The sequence below is a fragment of the Delphinus delphis genome, chromosome 2 (genome assembly GCF_949987515.2).
Source record: "Delphinus delphis chromosome 2, mDelDel1.2, whole genome shotgun sequence".
NCBI classification, from domain to species: Eukaryota; Metazoa; Chordata; class Mammalia; order Artiodactyla; family Delphinidae; genus Delphinus; species Delphinus delphis.
The window spans coordinates 175178630-175192810 of NC_082684.1; the positions used below are offsets into that span (position 1 = coordinate 175178630).

At 40.8% G+C, this 14181-nt stretch overlaps 1 protein-coding gene across 1 annotated transcript in view; it reads right to left on the reverse strand.

Annotated features, from left to right (window-relative positions):
• Positions 1–6471: 6471 nt before the first annotated feature.
• The window catches only part of ZEB1 (zinc finger E-box binding homeobox 1), a 193804-nt gene continuing 186094 nt past the window's right edge, over positions 6472–14181 (reverse strand). The window contains exons 7-9 of the mRNA XM_060006348.1: positions 11083–12893; positions 9073–9253; positions 6472–8949 (exon numbers count right to left, since the gene is read on the reverse strand). Coding sequence (XP_059862331.1) covers positions 8393–8949; positions 9073–9253; positions 11083–12893 — 2549 coding nt within the window. The 3' untranslated portion in view covers positions 6472–8392. The remainder of the gene's footprint in view (positions 8950–9072; positions 9254–11082; positions 12894–14181) is intronic.

Sequence of the window (14181 nt, forward strand, 5' to 3'; positions counted from 1 at the left end):
CACAGGGGCATTATTCACAATAGCCAGAAGGCGGAAACAACTAGATGTCTATCAATAGATGAATGGATAAACAAGATGTAACATATACACACCATGGACTATTATTTAGCCTTGAAAAGGAATGCAGTTCTGATACATACTACAGCATAGATGAACCTTGAGGGCTTTATGCTAAGTGAAACAAGCCAGACACAAAAGGACAAACACTGTGTGATTCCACTCATATGAAGTATGTAGAGCAATTCATAGAGATGGAAAATACAGCAAAGTATAATAGAGGTTAAAGAGGCTGGGGACAGGGAGGGAGGAGGACTTTTGGGTACAGAGTTCCTGTTTGCGATGATGAAAAATGGGTGGTGGTGATGGTTGTGCAACATTGTGAATATACCTCATGCCAGTGAATCGTACACTTAAATGTGGTTCAAATGGTAAACTTTATATTGTACATATTTTACCGCAATAAAAAAGAATATACAAGCCCCAAAGTAATAATAATAGAATGTAGCGTTTTCTGAAGCGCCAGATGATTTTTAAAAAATTCTAACTTGCAATTTGCCTTGAATATGTCTGCATTTAAGAGATAGTCCCCTTCCCACCTTCTAGTACTCTAAGACTGAAAGAAGAAACCTACTCCAATAATAGAAATACTGAGTTACTGCAACACAACTCAAATGTATACTTAGAACACAAGGACAGCGCTTACTACCTGTTGTTTTGATCTTTTAATTAATAAAGGAAATGGAGGCTTGGCAGCAAAAAGGATACTTTTTACAGTTTTTACAAAGGTGTATATCTGTGTGTCCACCACACTTCGTGTTATACTTTGCATATCTGCTTTTCAGATTCATCCACGTTGTTATATGTTACTTATGGCTTATGTGTTACTTGTTCCCGTGTATGGAAATTCTGCAGTTGGTTTATTTGTTCCCTGGTTGATAAGATATTTGGGTTATCTCCAGTTTGGCTCTTATGACTAAAACTGCTATGAACATTTTAATACAGTTTTTGAGTGGACATATATTTTCATTTATCTTGGGTAGATACCAAGGAGTGGGCTTTCAAGGTTGTATATTAAGTATGTGTTTAACTTCATAAGACACCGACAAACTGTTTTCTAAAGCGGTTGTACTGTTTTAAATTCCCACCAGCCATGTAGGAGAGCTCCAGCCGCTCTATAGCCCGTGCAGTATTTGGTGTTACTGATAGTCTTAAATTTTGGCCGTTCTCTTGGGTGTGTAGTGGTAGCACATTGTAGCTTTACTTTGCCTCCCCTAATGCCTGATGATGTGGACCATCTTTCCATGTGCTCACTTCCCATTCGTATGTCTTCTTTGGTACAGTATCTGTTCAAATCTTCTGTCCCATAAAAAAAAATTGGGCTGTCTTATTAATATATATACATATATTTTAACAGTTTTGTTGAGATATAATTCACATACCATAAAGCAACCCATTTAAAATGTACAATTTTATGGTTTTTGTATATTCACAGAGTTATGCAAATATCACCACAATCTAATTTGGAACTTTCGACGGTCCCCAAAAGAAACCCATACCCGTTAGCAGTCAGTATCCATTCTCTCCCCACCCCCAGCCCTACTCTACTTCCTGTCTCTTTAGATTTGCCTATTTTGGATATTTCCTATGATGGAATAACAGAATATTTTATCTTTTGTGACTAGCTTCTTTCACTTAGTGTAAGGTCCTCAGGGTCCATCCATGTTGTAGCATGCATCGTACTTCATTCCTTTTTACTATGAAATCATATTCCGTTGTATGGACATACCACATTTATCTATTCGTTAGTTGATTGACATTAGGACTGTTTCCACTTTCTAGCTATTATAAGTGATGCTGCTGTGAACATTGTGTACAGGTTTTTGTGTAGACACGTTTTCATTTCTCGGGTATATAGATATACGTGTGCAAATATTTTCTCCCTCTTGAAGAAGTCTGTGTCTTCCCTCTTGATTTTCTTGACAGTATCTTTTGGAGAGCAAAATTTTAAAGTTTTCATAAATTTTAATTCATCAATTTTTTTCCTCTATGACTCATTCATCCTTTTTGTATCTTATCTAGGAAATCTTTGCCTAATTGAAGGTCACAAAGAATTTATGTTTTCTTCCAAAAGATTTATACTTCTAGCTCTTATATTTAAGTATGCAATCTATTTTGAAACAATTTCTATGTCTGGTGTGACATAAGGATCGAGTTCATTTTCCTGCATATGGATATCTATCAGCAGGACGTTTTAAAAGATGATCAATTAACCATTGGATTATCTTGGCACCTTTGGCAAAAATCAATTGACTATGAATATGTGGATCTCCTCCTAACTTTTAACTCTGTATTCTTGATCTATATGTCCATTCTTATACAACCCTGTATTGTCCATTCAATACAACCCTGTATTGACTACCGTAGCTTTATAGTATTACTAGAAATCAGGTAGTCTAAGTCCTCCAACTTTATTCTTCTTTTCCAAAATTCTTTTGCTTACTTGAAGTCTTTTGCATCTCCATATAAATGTTGAATAAGCCTGTCAGTTTCTACAAGTATGTGGCTGCAGTTTTCACTGGAATTGTGTTGAATTAATAGATAAATTTGGGGAGGATAGGGACTTCCCTGGTGGCACAGTGGTTAAGAATCCACCCGCCAATGCAGGGGACACAGGTTTGATCCCTGGTCCGGGAAGATCCCACATGCCGTGGAGCAACTAAGCCCGTGAGCCACAACTACTGAGCCCGTGTGCCACAACTACTGAAACCCATGTGCCTAGAGCCCTTGCTCCACGACAAGAGAAGCCACAACAACGAGAAGCCCATGCACTGCAACGAAGAGTAGCCCCCGCTCGTCGCAACTAGAGAAAGCCCACACACAGCAACGAAGACCCAACAGGCAAAAATAAATAAACAAATTTTTAAAAAAGTAAAAAAAATAGATAAATTTGGGGAGGATTGTCACAGCAATGACATTGAATCTTCTGATCAATAAAAATGGAATATCTTTTCATTTTCATTGCACCTTTAATTTTTTTCAGCTGTGTTTTGTATTTTTCAGTGCCTGGGTTTTGCCCGTAGTTTACTAAATTATCCCTAAATATTTCATACATTAAAAAATTAAATTTCCATTTTACCCTTACTATAAGAATATGATAGATTTTTGCATAATGACCTTATATCCTGTAACCTTGCTCTCACCTTTTCTAGTTGCTTTTTTGTAAATTCCTTTTTTTCGACACAGACAACCAACCTGTCTGCAAATAAAAAGTTTTACTTTTTTTTCCCCGATCTGTATGCCTTTCATTTTTCTTGTCATGTTGCACCTCGTGGGACCTCCAGTACAATGCTTAATAAAAGGGTGAGAGCAGATATTACTGCCTTGTTCATAATTTTAGGAGGAAAGCATTTAATTTTTCAAAATTATTAACTATGGGGTTTTTTTGCAGGTGCCCTCTATCAGGTTGAGGAAACCCCCTTCTATTCCTAGATTGCCAAGAACTTGCATGACTTGGTGTAGAGTTCAGTCAGATGCTTCTTGTACACCTATTAAGATGATACAGTTTTTCTTTTTGCTCTGTAAATATGATGTAAATGTGTAAAAACTGTAAATTTTTGGTTTACAAGGTGGTTTTTGAATGCAAAAACCACCTTGCAGTCCTGGGATAAATTCCACTTGGTTGTAATGTACTTTCCTTTTGATAAACTATTCAAAATGATTTCCTAGTATCTTGTCAAGGATTTTTTTTTTTTTTTTTTTTTGCGGTACGTGGGCCTCTCACTGTTGCGGCCTCTCCCGTTGTGGAGCACAGGCTCCGGACGCACAGGCTCAGTGGCCATGGCTCACGGGCCCAGCCGCTCCGCGGCATGTGGGATCCTCCTGGACCGGGGCACGAACCCGTGTCCCCTGCATCGGCAGGCAGACTCTCAACCACTGCGCCACCAGGGAAGCCCCATTGTCAAGGATTTTTGCACCTACATCCAGGGAGCTATTAGTGTGTAGTTTTTGTTTCTTGTAATATCATTGTCTGGTTTTCCTATCAGGTTAATGCTGCTGCTTCACAGACTAAGGCGGGAAGTGTTTTCCTCTTTTATTTTCTGGATGAGTTTGTGTAGAATTGGTACAATAACTTCTGTAAATTTTTGGTAGAATTCACCAGTGAAGCCATCTGGGCTTGGAGTCTTCTTTGTGGGAAGATTTTTAACTAGAAATTTCTTTGTGATTGGACTAATCAGGTTATCTATTTCTCCTTTAGTGAGTTTTGGTATTCTGGACGTGACATTTTCATCAAAGTTGTCAAATTCATTGGCATAAAGTTCATAATACTTCCTTTTCATCCTTTTACCCTGTAGAATCTGCAAGAAGATCTTCTCTCTCATTCTTGGTGATTTGTCTCCTTTCTTTTATTCTTTGATCTGTCTGGCTAGAGGTTTATCAATTGTATTAATTTTTTCAAAGAATCAGATTCTGATTTCATTGATTTACTCAATTGTATTTGTTTTCTATGCCATTGTCTTCTATTATTGCCTCCTTTCTGCTTGGTTTGGGTTTAATTTTATTCTTTTCCTAATTTCTTAAGGTGGAAGCTTAGATGACTGCACCTTCTATTTTCTAATAAAAGTTTAATGTTATAAGTTTTCTTACATGCACTGCTTTACTGCACACTGCAACTTCTGATGTTGCATTTTCATTTTTACTTAGTTCTTCATAATTTATAACGGTCATATTTTACCTAGAAATGTGTTGTCTAATTTCCAGTAGTTTTGTGGAGGGGGGTGGATTTTCCAGATGTATCTGTTACTGATTTCTAGTTTAATTATTTTGTAGTCAGAGAAAAACCACTTTGTTTGCAATTCTTTTGAATTTGAGGGTTGTTTTATGGCCCATAAGATGGTTTCTCTTCATGAATGTCCCATGTGTTGTTGGGGAAAAATGTGTATTGAGTGGAATGTATTTGTTCACTAGAACAGAGGAATTTATGCTTTTTTTTTAGGTTCAGAAGACAAAGACCATATTGTGGTTGTTCTAATTGATCTTAAGAGATCTGTTCTGAGTTTGCATTTTCACGTTTTCAGGGCTAATTTTAAGTTTGCACACAGATTTGAAAAACCCTTGCCCTTGCTTTTCTTTTTCACCATGTTATAAAATGTATATTGGCCTTGCTGACATTTTCTACTCATGTTACTTAAGGCCAGGATTGAGTTTAAATGTAGATGGTGTAAGCTGCTCTTAAGTGAGATGTGAGGCAGGCTAGTTGAGGGCATGGCTCTTAGAGTTGGGTGGACCCATGTTCCAGTCTTTATTCTGCTACTTAATATGTCTGTGTTCATGGGCACTCGGTCTTTCAATCTTGCAAGGCTTTTGTGAAATCAGCTTTGACAACAGCAGTGAAGCACCTGTGTGCATGGTACAAGTCAGGGACAAATGACACTCTTGCTGTTACGGGGCTTGGGGGAGTAATGGGAAGCATTCGCGCGGTTTCATTTTCAGAACCTGTGTGATGAACCTGGATCCCTTTCTTAGCCGTTTACCCGTATGTATCGAGAACTCTGCCTTCTTTGAGCTGCTCCTTAGTGATGATAGCACCAATGTCTCCTAAGAAGGGTTATTTACTCTTATTTTCTAATGCTATACAATGCATTTGTTTATTGGGTAGCTCTTCTCAGTGACGGGAGAAATGAGGCACCATGCTGATAGCGATCACCTAGGAACATGAGGCCGTAAGAAGGGGAGGGTCGTCCCATCAGTTCCTACCAGAGGCCTTGAATGCCTGTGTCGTGTACCATTGGGTTAAGCACCAGAAAGACGACACCTAGAAATAAGCTCGCAAATCAGAGGAGAAAGGCGACGGGAAAGGTATAGTTTACAATTTGTCTGCTATGTCGTGTTCCGTAGGGCCTGAGTAAAAAAATTATTAAATTGCTGAAATCACTGAACATACATAGAAGCGAAAGAGTAGTAAAGGCAGACACAGCTGAGCCCTGTTAACGTGCAAATTATGTTCTCGTTTGACCAACGTGGCCGCATGCACTTGGGCCGGGCACTCTGCCGGGCGGGTGACCCAGCGGCCAACACGGCCCGTCCTGGTGGGCGGCGTGCGAGCCACAGCATAAGGGCTGAGATGACGAGGCAGGTACAGGGGCTGTGGGAGCCCCGAGGAAAGGCACCTAGTGCAGGCTTCCCGAAGGGTGAGAGGCCACGGGGTCAGGAGTGAGGGGCGAAGGGGTTCGGGAAGAGGAAGCAAGCTCTGGGGAGGCCGTTCGTTAGTTGTCACCTCTGACCTTCCCAGAAACACCCAGCCGCGGGGAAATGCACGATTTAGCAGGGAACGTCTACACCATCCGGTCTCCCCAGACCCAGCCCAAGATAAACCAAGCACAGGATGACGGTATAGTACCCCCATGTGTGTTACAGAGTTTTCCAGAGAAAATCTTGATAATGATTAAAAGAATGACCGCAAGTAAGTCAGGCTTGTTGATGCATTTTATTGTGAGATGGGGGAGTCTGGTAAAAAACTAGAAAATGACCATGGTGTAACAAGGAACTTAAAAATGAAGAGTCAGGTTTGTAACTTACATACATGAATACAGGAACAAATTGGCACAAAATGTTAAACGTTGTTCCCAACACTGTTTACATAAGGTCGCCCTAGCTTGGCTTGTAAGGAACGAGACTTCATGGTTAGACTAATCTCTTCATAAAACCGCAGAGCAGCATGCTGTTAGTCACACAGTGAATTTCAGAATTTAATAGTTTTATAGTAAAAACTGGGTAAAGGTAAAATGACTTGATTGTAGTTGTAAAACTAATACATTCCCATTTAAATTCTGTTCTACAGTCCAAGGCAAGTATAAATGTTAACATAACACTGTTAAATCAAATCTCAATGCAAGAGAACCAATTGCATCTCTACTTTAAATCTTATCAACTTTCCAAATTTTCATACTAAAATATATTATTGTATTAATACAAACTACAGTATTATACACTACACTGTGTAATAAATAAAGAAATATAAAAATAAGACACATAAATATAAAAGTTTTCTAAAACTAAAAGTACATATGTCAGTTAAGAAGGGTATTAATACTGCCAGGTTTGAAGACATACAGTACAAAAATGCTGCACAGATCTATAAACTAAAAGAAAGAAAATAATACTGATAGGTAAGAATCAGCTAATGTTGTTAATAAACTGGGTCCATAATAACTAACATTTGGAAACAATTATGAGCCAAATAACAATGGCAGGTCCATGTTTGAAATGCAAGTACATGGATAAAGCAGATTAGAAAATTTCCCTTTCATTTCTGTAGAGAAATTCTGAAAGTCAATTAACGCAAAATGAATACGGAGGAATTATTAAAGGGTGAAATGTCCCAGTGTTTGGCTTCTCTGACAGAGTCAGTGGTTCTGAGTTTTATTTTAGAATTTCGATACAAGAAACAAATCAACAAATGCTAGTTATTGTAGGCCACGCATGAACGGAGGCTGGTCAGAGCCTTGAAAATACTGATAAACGGCACTTAGAGCACACAGGTCTTGCTTAAGGCCAAAGGAGATACAAAGCTTCATATCACATCCTTCATATTTGTTTATCACGTACTCAAACACAATTACGAACACCGATCTGACGACTCTGCTGTCCTCACCAGTATCAACACTGTTAGTCCCTGCAATCAGAGCTCAACGGCAATCTTTTCAACTCCATTTAAACCATGAGTAAGAAACTTCAGCTCTTCTATCGGCTGCTTTCTTAAGGCTAACGATACACTTTAAATGAGAATACGCTCTACTATGACAGCTAAATATTAGAAGTTACTACCTTCTAGACTGAATTTAGAAATGGTAGTTAGCACGGTTTGGAACTGCATTATACTTCTCCGTGAAGGGCATTTTGTAGTGCAGAAGTTCTCACATTTTAAAAAACATAATAAAATACTGAAGCGGATTTAGCATATGTTTACCAATAAAAAATTATAAAATTTCTCCCAATTGTACAGCTTAAGAATAAACCAACGTTAAGAGTGATAATTAATACTGATAAAATGAAACAATGCCAGATGCTTGTCTAAGTAATCAGTTTCCTTTGACCTGTTGCATCTTTGCTTTCTGAGTCATTAAGTTTTCTAATCTGCTTCATGTTACAAACTTGTTCCTAACTTTGAAAAATGCATGAAAAATTACTAGGTCTGAGGTTCAGGCACACCCGGATTTTTTTTTGTGTGTGGTTTTTTTTTTTTTTTGGTATTTTGTATTTTTTTAAATTTTTACTTTACACAGTAGTGAACAGAAATCACAGTATACAGGTTACTGTGTTTCCGTGAAAAGCATGTATAACATAGAACAAACTTCATTACCAATTAGAATTTTCTTTCTTTCTAGAAAAACGATCAGGCTTCATTTGTTTTCTCTTCAGACACCTGCTCAGCGCCCTGGCTGACTTTGTGTTCTAAGCTGTGGGCTGGGCTTCCAGCTCCTGCGCTCTCCCTCGCACCTTCGGAGTTGGCTGGCCCCTCCCCCTCGCGCCCCTCCCCCTCGCGCCCCTCCCCCCCCTGCGGTCCTCCACTTTCCTTTTCCTCCTGCAGGTCTTCCATCTCCCTCTCCTCCTCCTCCTCCTCCTCCTCCTTGTCACTGTCCTCGTCCTCCTCCCGCGTGGAGCTCTCCCTCTCGTCCGAGTCGCCCTGCGAGGGGGAGGCGCGGGCCCCCGCGTGGTGCGCGGGCGGGCCCCCTGGGCCCGCGGCCCCTGGCTCGGGCCCCTCGGCCTCCCTCTTGCAGTAGGAGTAGCGGTGGTTCATGTGCTGGGAATAGGAGCCCGAGTGGGAGAAGCGCTTCCCGCACTTGTCGCACTGGTAGGGCTTCTCCCCGGAATGCAAGCGCGTGTGCTCGATCAGGTGATGCTTGTGTTTAAACGCCTTTTTGCAGATGCCGCACTCGTGAGGTCTTTTACCTGAAAATAAGGGCACAGCTATGAAATAAGATGGCATTAAGCCGACAGGCTTCGGGGCACTTCAGGTTGGAAATGGTTATAAATTTGTTTTTCCAAAACTGCCAGGTTCACGCGCATACATACCTGTGTGTTCGTATTTATGTCTCAACAACGAGCTACTCTTCTGGAATATCTTGTCACACAGATCACAAGCATACATTCCATTTTCCGTCTTCCGCATTTTCTTTTTGGGTGGCGTGGAGTCAGAGTCGTTCTGATCTTCTACATTGGATACTCCTTCGGAGCTAGTGTCTTGCCTTTCATCCTAGAGGAGACAAAGGAGGAGGAAAACTTCCTTTCAAATTACAAGATAAACAAGAGACATAAACAAAAGCACAGATTAAAGAACGACTGTGATGTACACTTTCCACAACTTGACCAAAGCAGGCTCCAAGGGGAGGGCCAGGTGACGGGTGGGGCTGACACAGACAAAAGGGAGGGGCGCTACAGCCGAGACCGCAGCAAACCCAGGGCCAGCTGGCGCCGAGAAGGAAGGACACCGAAAAGAAGTAATACAGAACGCAGTACTAACACAGCCCACCTAGTTCCGTATGAATCGTTAACTTATGAGAAGTTGGCAGAAGGTTTTAACTTACGAGTTTGCGGAACAATCACAGGTTCGTGACTGCATCACTTACCTTCACTTTTTCATTCTGGGTTTCACTGAGCAAAAATTAAGATTCTGTTTTTTAAAAAAGTGGTCTTTAAATTGTATCTTCCAGAACCTTCGAGTTTTGTGAACTAGACTCCATTGTCTCCCTATCACTTTTTTAAGGAGCAAGATGGAAGCAATGTAGGAGGGTCCACATCTCTAAACAAGGACACTTGCTAGACAGTGCATCTTCCGAGTTTGCTGACAGTGCATCTTTGGAGTTTCGGGTTAGGGATGGGGTTGGGGAGGAAACTTGGGCCTCCTGCCGGTAGAATAATTCTTCAGGGAGCCTGTAGTGGGATTGGGCCCCTAAGATCCTGTGTCTTTTCTGAAGTCTTCCATTCTAAACTCACAAATTTTCTACAAGTTCAAAGGTTTTCCACGTTTCTCACGGCTTTGTGAGGCGGGAGAAGTGCCGACATTTTTCTGGCATTTGCGAGCTGCTAATGGTGCTAAAGGGACTCGATTTTCAACGTTAAATAACGTTGTGGTTATGTTTGTGGTTCCCTGTTTATTATTCAAAGGCATGAAGAGTGTTTCATATACCCCAAATTTAGACTTAGTGAGAAATTTAGCCGTGTGAAAACTTTTTCAAGAGTTACCACAATTACGGGAAGCCCACTGGTAGCAATAGTTAAGGAGAAAAAAGCAGCAAAACACACTTGAACAGGATACTGTAATTATTTTAGCTGCACCTACTTATAGCAAATATTTGGAAAAAAGGTTGAATCAAATGAATACTAGAGATAAATTCAATCAGAAATTGATGGAAAAAAATGGAGAGACACAAGGTCAGTGACATAGAAAAAGCCCGGACAGTGAGACACACAATCACACGCATTGGTTCTGTCAAAACCGTCATGGATCTGGGGGGAGTTAAAGAGGAAACTGCAAACATAGATTCACAAGTATATTCCCTCATATATCATTATGATTGAACACTATTTAGTTTACAGCTTACAAAATCATTGGTAAATTCACTAGATGAATTCTTTATATACTTAATTTTTGTTTGTTTAAAGTTTTTTTTACAAACAGAGGTGTTAACACATAAAAAGGGATAGCTAAGTTGGCCGGGTGTGAAATGTCTGTGAACAAATTCTCATTTACGAATGATCATAATCGACACAGAACGTTAACGAATTTTGGGATCTGACTAGAAAACAGAAGTCTGATTAGTAAGCATTCCAGGTTTACTTTTCTCTTCTGTCTCTAGTTTCAAACAGTCAATATTTAGCTGAGACTCATCGACCCTTTTCTCAGCAGAATAACAAAACTGCCGTTGAAAAGTACTAAGGCACACATTCATCTATTTCCTTTCAGAAATGACAGCTTAACAAGCTGCTTGGCTCTCTTGGGACTGATTTTTATTAGAAAAATTCAATGAAAAAAGTCAAACGAGCACTTGACCAGTAGAGGCCGAGGGTGCGGGCATTCTTTACCTGATTTCCGTTGGGCTGGGCCACCCTCAGGGCTGCTTCCTGGGCCGCCGGGCTGACTGCAGTCGAGTACGTGTAGGCGACCTGGGGGATCAGCAGGGTCTGCTTGTTGGCCGCCAGCGCTCGCAAGCACGGAACGCTGTTCTGGTCGGCGATGGCCACGATCGTGGGTAACTGGGCAGTGACTGTAGGTATAGCAATATTTATGGGGTTGGCACTTGGTGGGATTACATTTACAACTGGTTCTGAGTCTGTGACACAACTGTCCTTTTGTGGCTCCTTTTTTGCACAAGACAAGTTCAAGGGTTCTTCCTGGACAGAATAAACACTGTTCTGGTAAACACTAGTGATAGTTGACCTTTCCAATAACTCTCCCTGTTGCTTTGGTAGTGAAAGATCAAGAGGTTCGACCTGTGGCTCTTCCTGTGCCCCTTCTGCCGGGTACGAGTAACCCTGTGCGTTTCCGGAGGAGGAGAGGTTGAGGGGGGATGGGGACGATGCGCTGCTTCTGGAACCGTTGACCGCGGAGCCCACTGGTAGGACGGGGGAGCCGGTTATCTTCAGAGGACTCTGGAGATTCCTCGTGCCGTCCGGGGATTCATCTGCGTTTGTGGGCTGAGGCTGGTCATCGTTCTTAGCAGGGATGTTGGCTTTGCCTGGCTCGGGAGAAGATGCCTCAGAAGACTGCACTGACGTCTGTCCCGTCTGCATCTTTTCAAACCACTTTTTCACTACATCCGGCGGTAGGTTCACTGAGTCAGCAATTTTTGAGAGCTCTTCCGCACTTGGCTGTGCATTCAGAGCATAATATGCTTTCAGAAGAGACAGGAGGTTCTTTAAAGGTGGCTGGCTGGGAGACAGGCTGCCGTCTCCGGACCCCGAGGGAGCAGAGGCCTCAGGCTTGGCACCTTCTGGCGTGGGGGGCAGATGGGGCTGGGCGGGCTGCTTCAGGTCATAGTGCTTTAGCTCCGGAAGTGCGCTGATGTCCCCTGGACAGTCGTCACACAGGAGGCAAGTGCTGTCGTTCCCTCCTCCTTCAAAGCTTTTGTCCTTCTCAGATTTAACAGTAAGATCTTCTGGTAACTTTTCACTTTTGCAACTGTTGGTGGGGACTGGATTTTCTTTTTTTAAATTCTGAGGAACAACTTGAAGTTGGCTAGGTTGTTCAAGACTGTAGTTAATGATGATTTTGGTGGTTCCATCTTGATCCACCAGAGGAAGACTGATGGCTGAAATAACAGAATGGCCACCTTGCTGGATGGATGATGCGCTGATTGTTTCTTGTTCTTTGGATGCAAGATTGGCTTGATTATTCTCCAAAACTTGCCTGATTACATTACCATCTACTGCCACTTTAAGTACATTCTGAATATCACTTAAATTGATACTGATGGGGGACACCAACCCCACCGTTGGCAGAACAACGGCTTGCACCACACCCTGAGGAGTACTGGTTGCCTGCAAGGGGCCACCACCACTGAAAACCCCATTCTGTAAAGGGGTTGAACAGTTGATTCCTGAAGCAACCACTATGGGCTTGAACTCATAATCCACAGGCTCCGTTTTGATTTGGTTTACGGAAAGTTGTTCTTGGAAGGGCTTATTCTCTATCTTCTGCCGTATCTGTGGTCGCGTGGGACTGCCTGGTGATGCCGAGAGAGATGGTGAGGGACACTGCGAGGTCTTGAGCCCTGTTCGTGGTCGCCCGTTCACAGGCATCAGGCTGATACATTTCTTACTGCTTATGTGTGAGCTATAGGAACCGGAATGGGAAAAACGTTTCTTGCAGTTTGGGCATTCATATGGCTTCTCTCCTAAACAACAACAAAAAATTACATTCATAAATTTTTACGTATCCACGTTTTTCCTAAAACAAGCAGTATCAATTTCAAAAGAGGTTACCATGTATATTTGTAATATAATTTTATTTAGAATCATCACTTTACGTTCAAAACCTACGTAAATGTCATAAACACCAGTAAAACGTGAGTCTGAACTACGTGCTAACCAATTAAAGAATCTTCTCAGCATATGTGTCCAACATTTCTGCAAACTTTTAAAAGTTCAAATCATTCTCAAATACCAAAAAATTATATCCTACTCTTTCAAGTAATTTTTTTCTTATCCTGTTTCACCAATTTATGTAATTTTCTATACTTTATTCTACTTAACCATCTGTAGGAGAAATTAATATTAGAGGAAAGAAAAGTAAATCTCCCATAAGGCTTAGCATGCATGAACATCTCGCCTTAACTGTGTGAGTCATGAATATCTATCCTTCCCATATCCACAGGTTTCCTTGAAAATATCTTTTTCAATGGGAAGAAAACTTGAAATACAAGGTATTGTTAGAAGCCGTGGCTTATTAAACTGGGATGTATGTACTTCTGGATATATCAGGCAATGTTTTACTGGGTATGAAAAGCATCTTACAGTTTCAATTTTAGCGATAGTGGTTATGGTATTTTAAAACATGTAAATATTAAGACACAGATTAGACTGTGTTGCACAAATGCAACGTTTCTGTGAAACGTTAGGAAAAAAACAAAGAAGCTTCCTGCTTACAGAGGCCTCCTTTAAGTTGCTTCCCTAGACCTTCCAGGGTACAAGGCATTTATTCTTCTTGGCCAGTAGGGATACTTGGACAGAAAATTTTGAGAAGCACTGAGCTACATGAAATATTTACATACAGCCTATTTCTTTTTTCCTTTTGCTTTAACTTATAGTTCATCATTTATAATTTAAAGGTTACTGATGCCCATTTTCAGGGAGGTAGCAAACTCCAGGTGTTGTGGGCCATTTACCTGCACCTGTTACAGTGCAGCTCAGCAGCTCACAGAGATGCTCTTTAAAAACCTTCTTTAGATGAATGAATGGCTAATTATGAAAATTATGAAATGTGACGATGCTGATTATCTACTCAGTAGCAAAATTAAAGCTCTTTATCTCCCCCCCTTTTTTTTTGATGTTTATAGCCACTTTATTTTTCTTAATTGATGTATAGTTGATTTGCAATGTTGTGTTAGCTGCTGGTATATTCAGCTTTATTCTTTTTTTGAATTTTTGAAATTTATTTTTTATACAGCAGGTTCTTATTAGGTA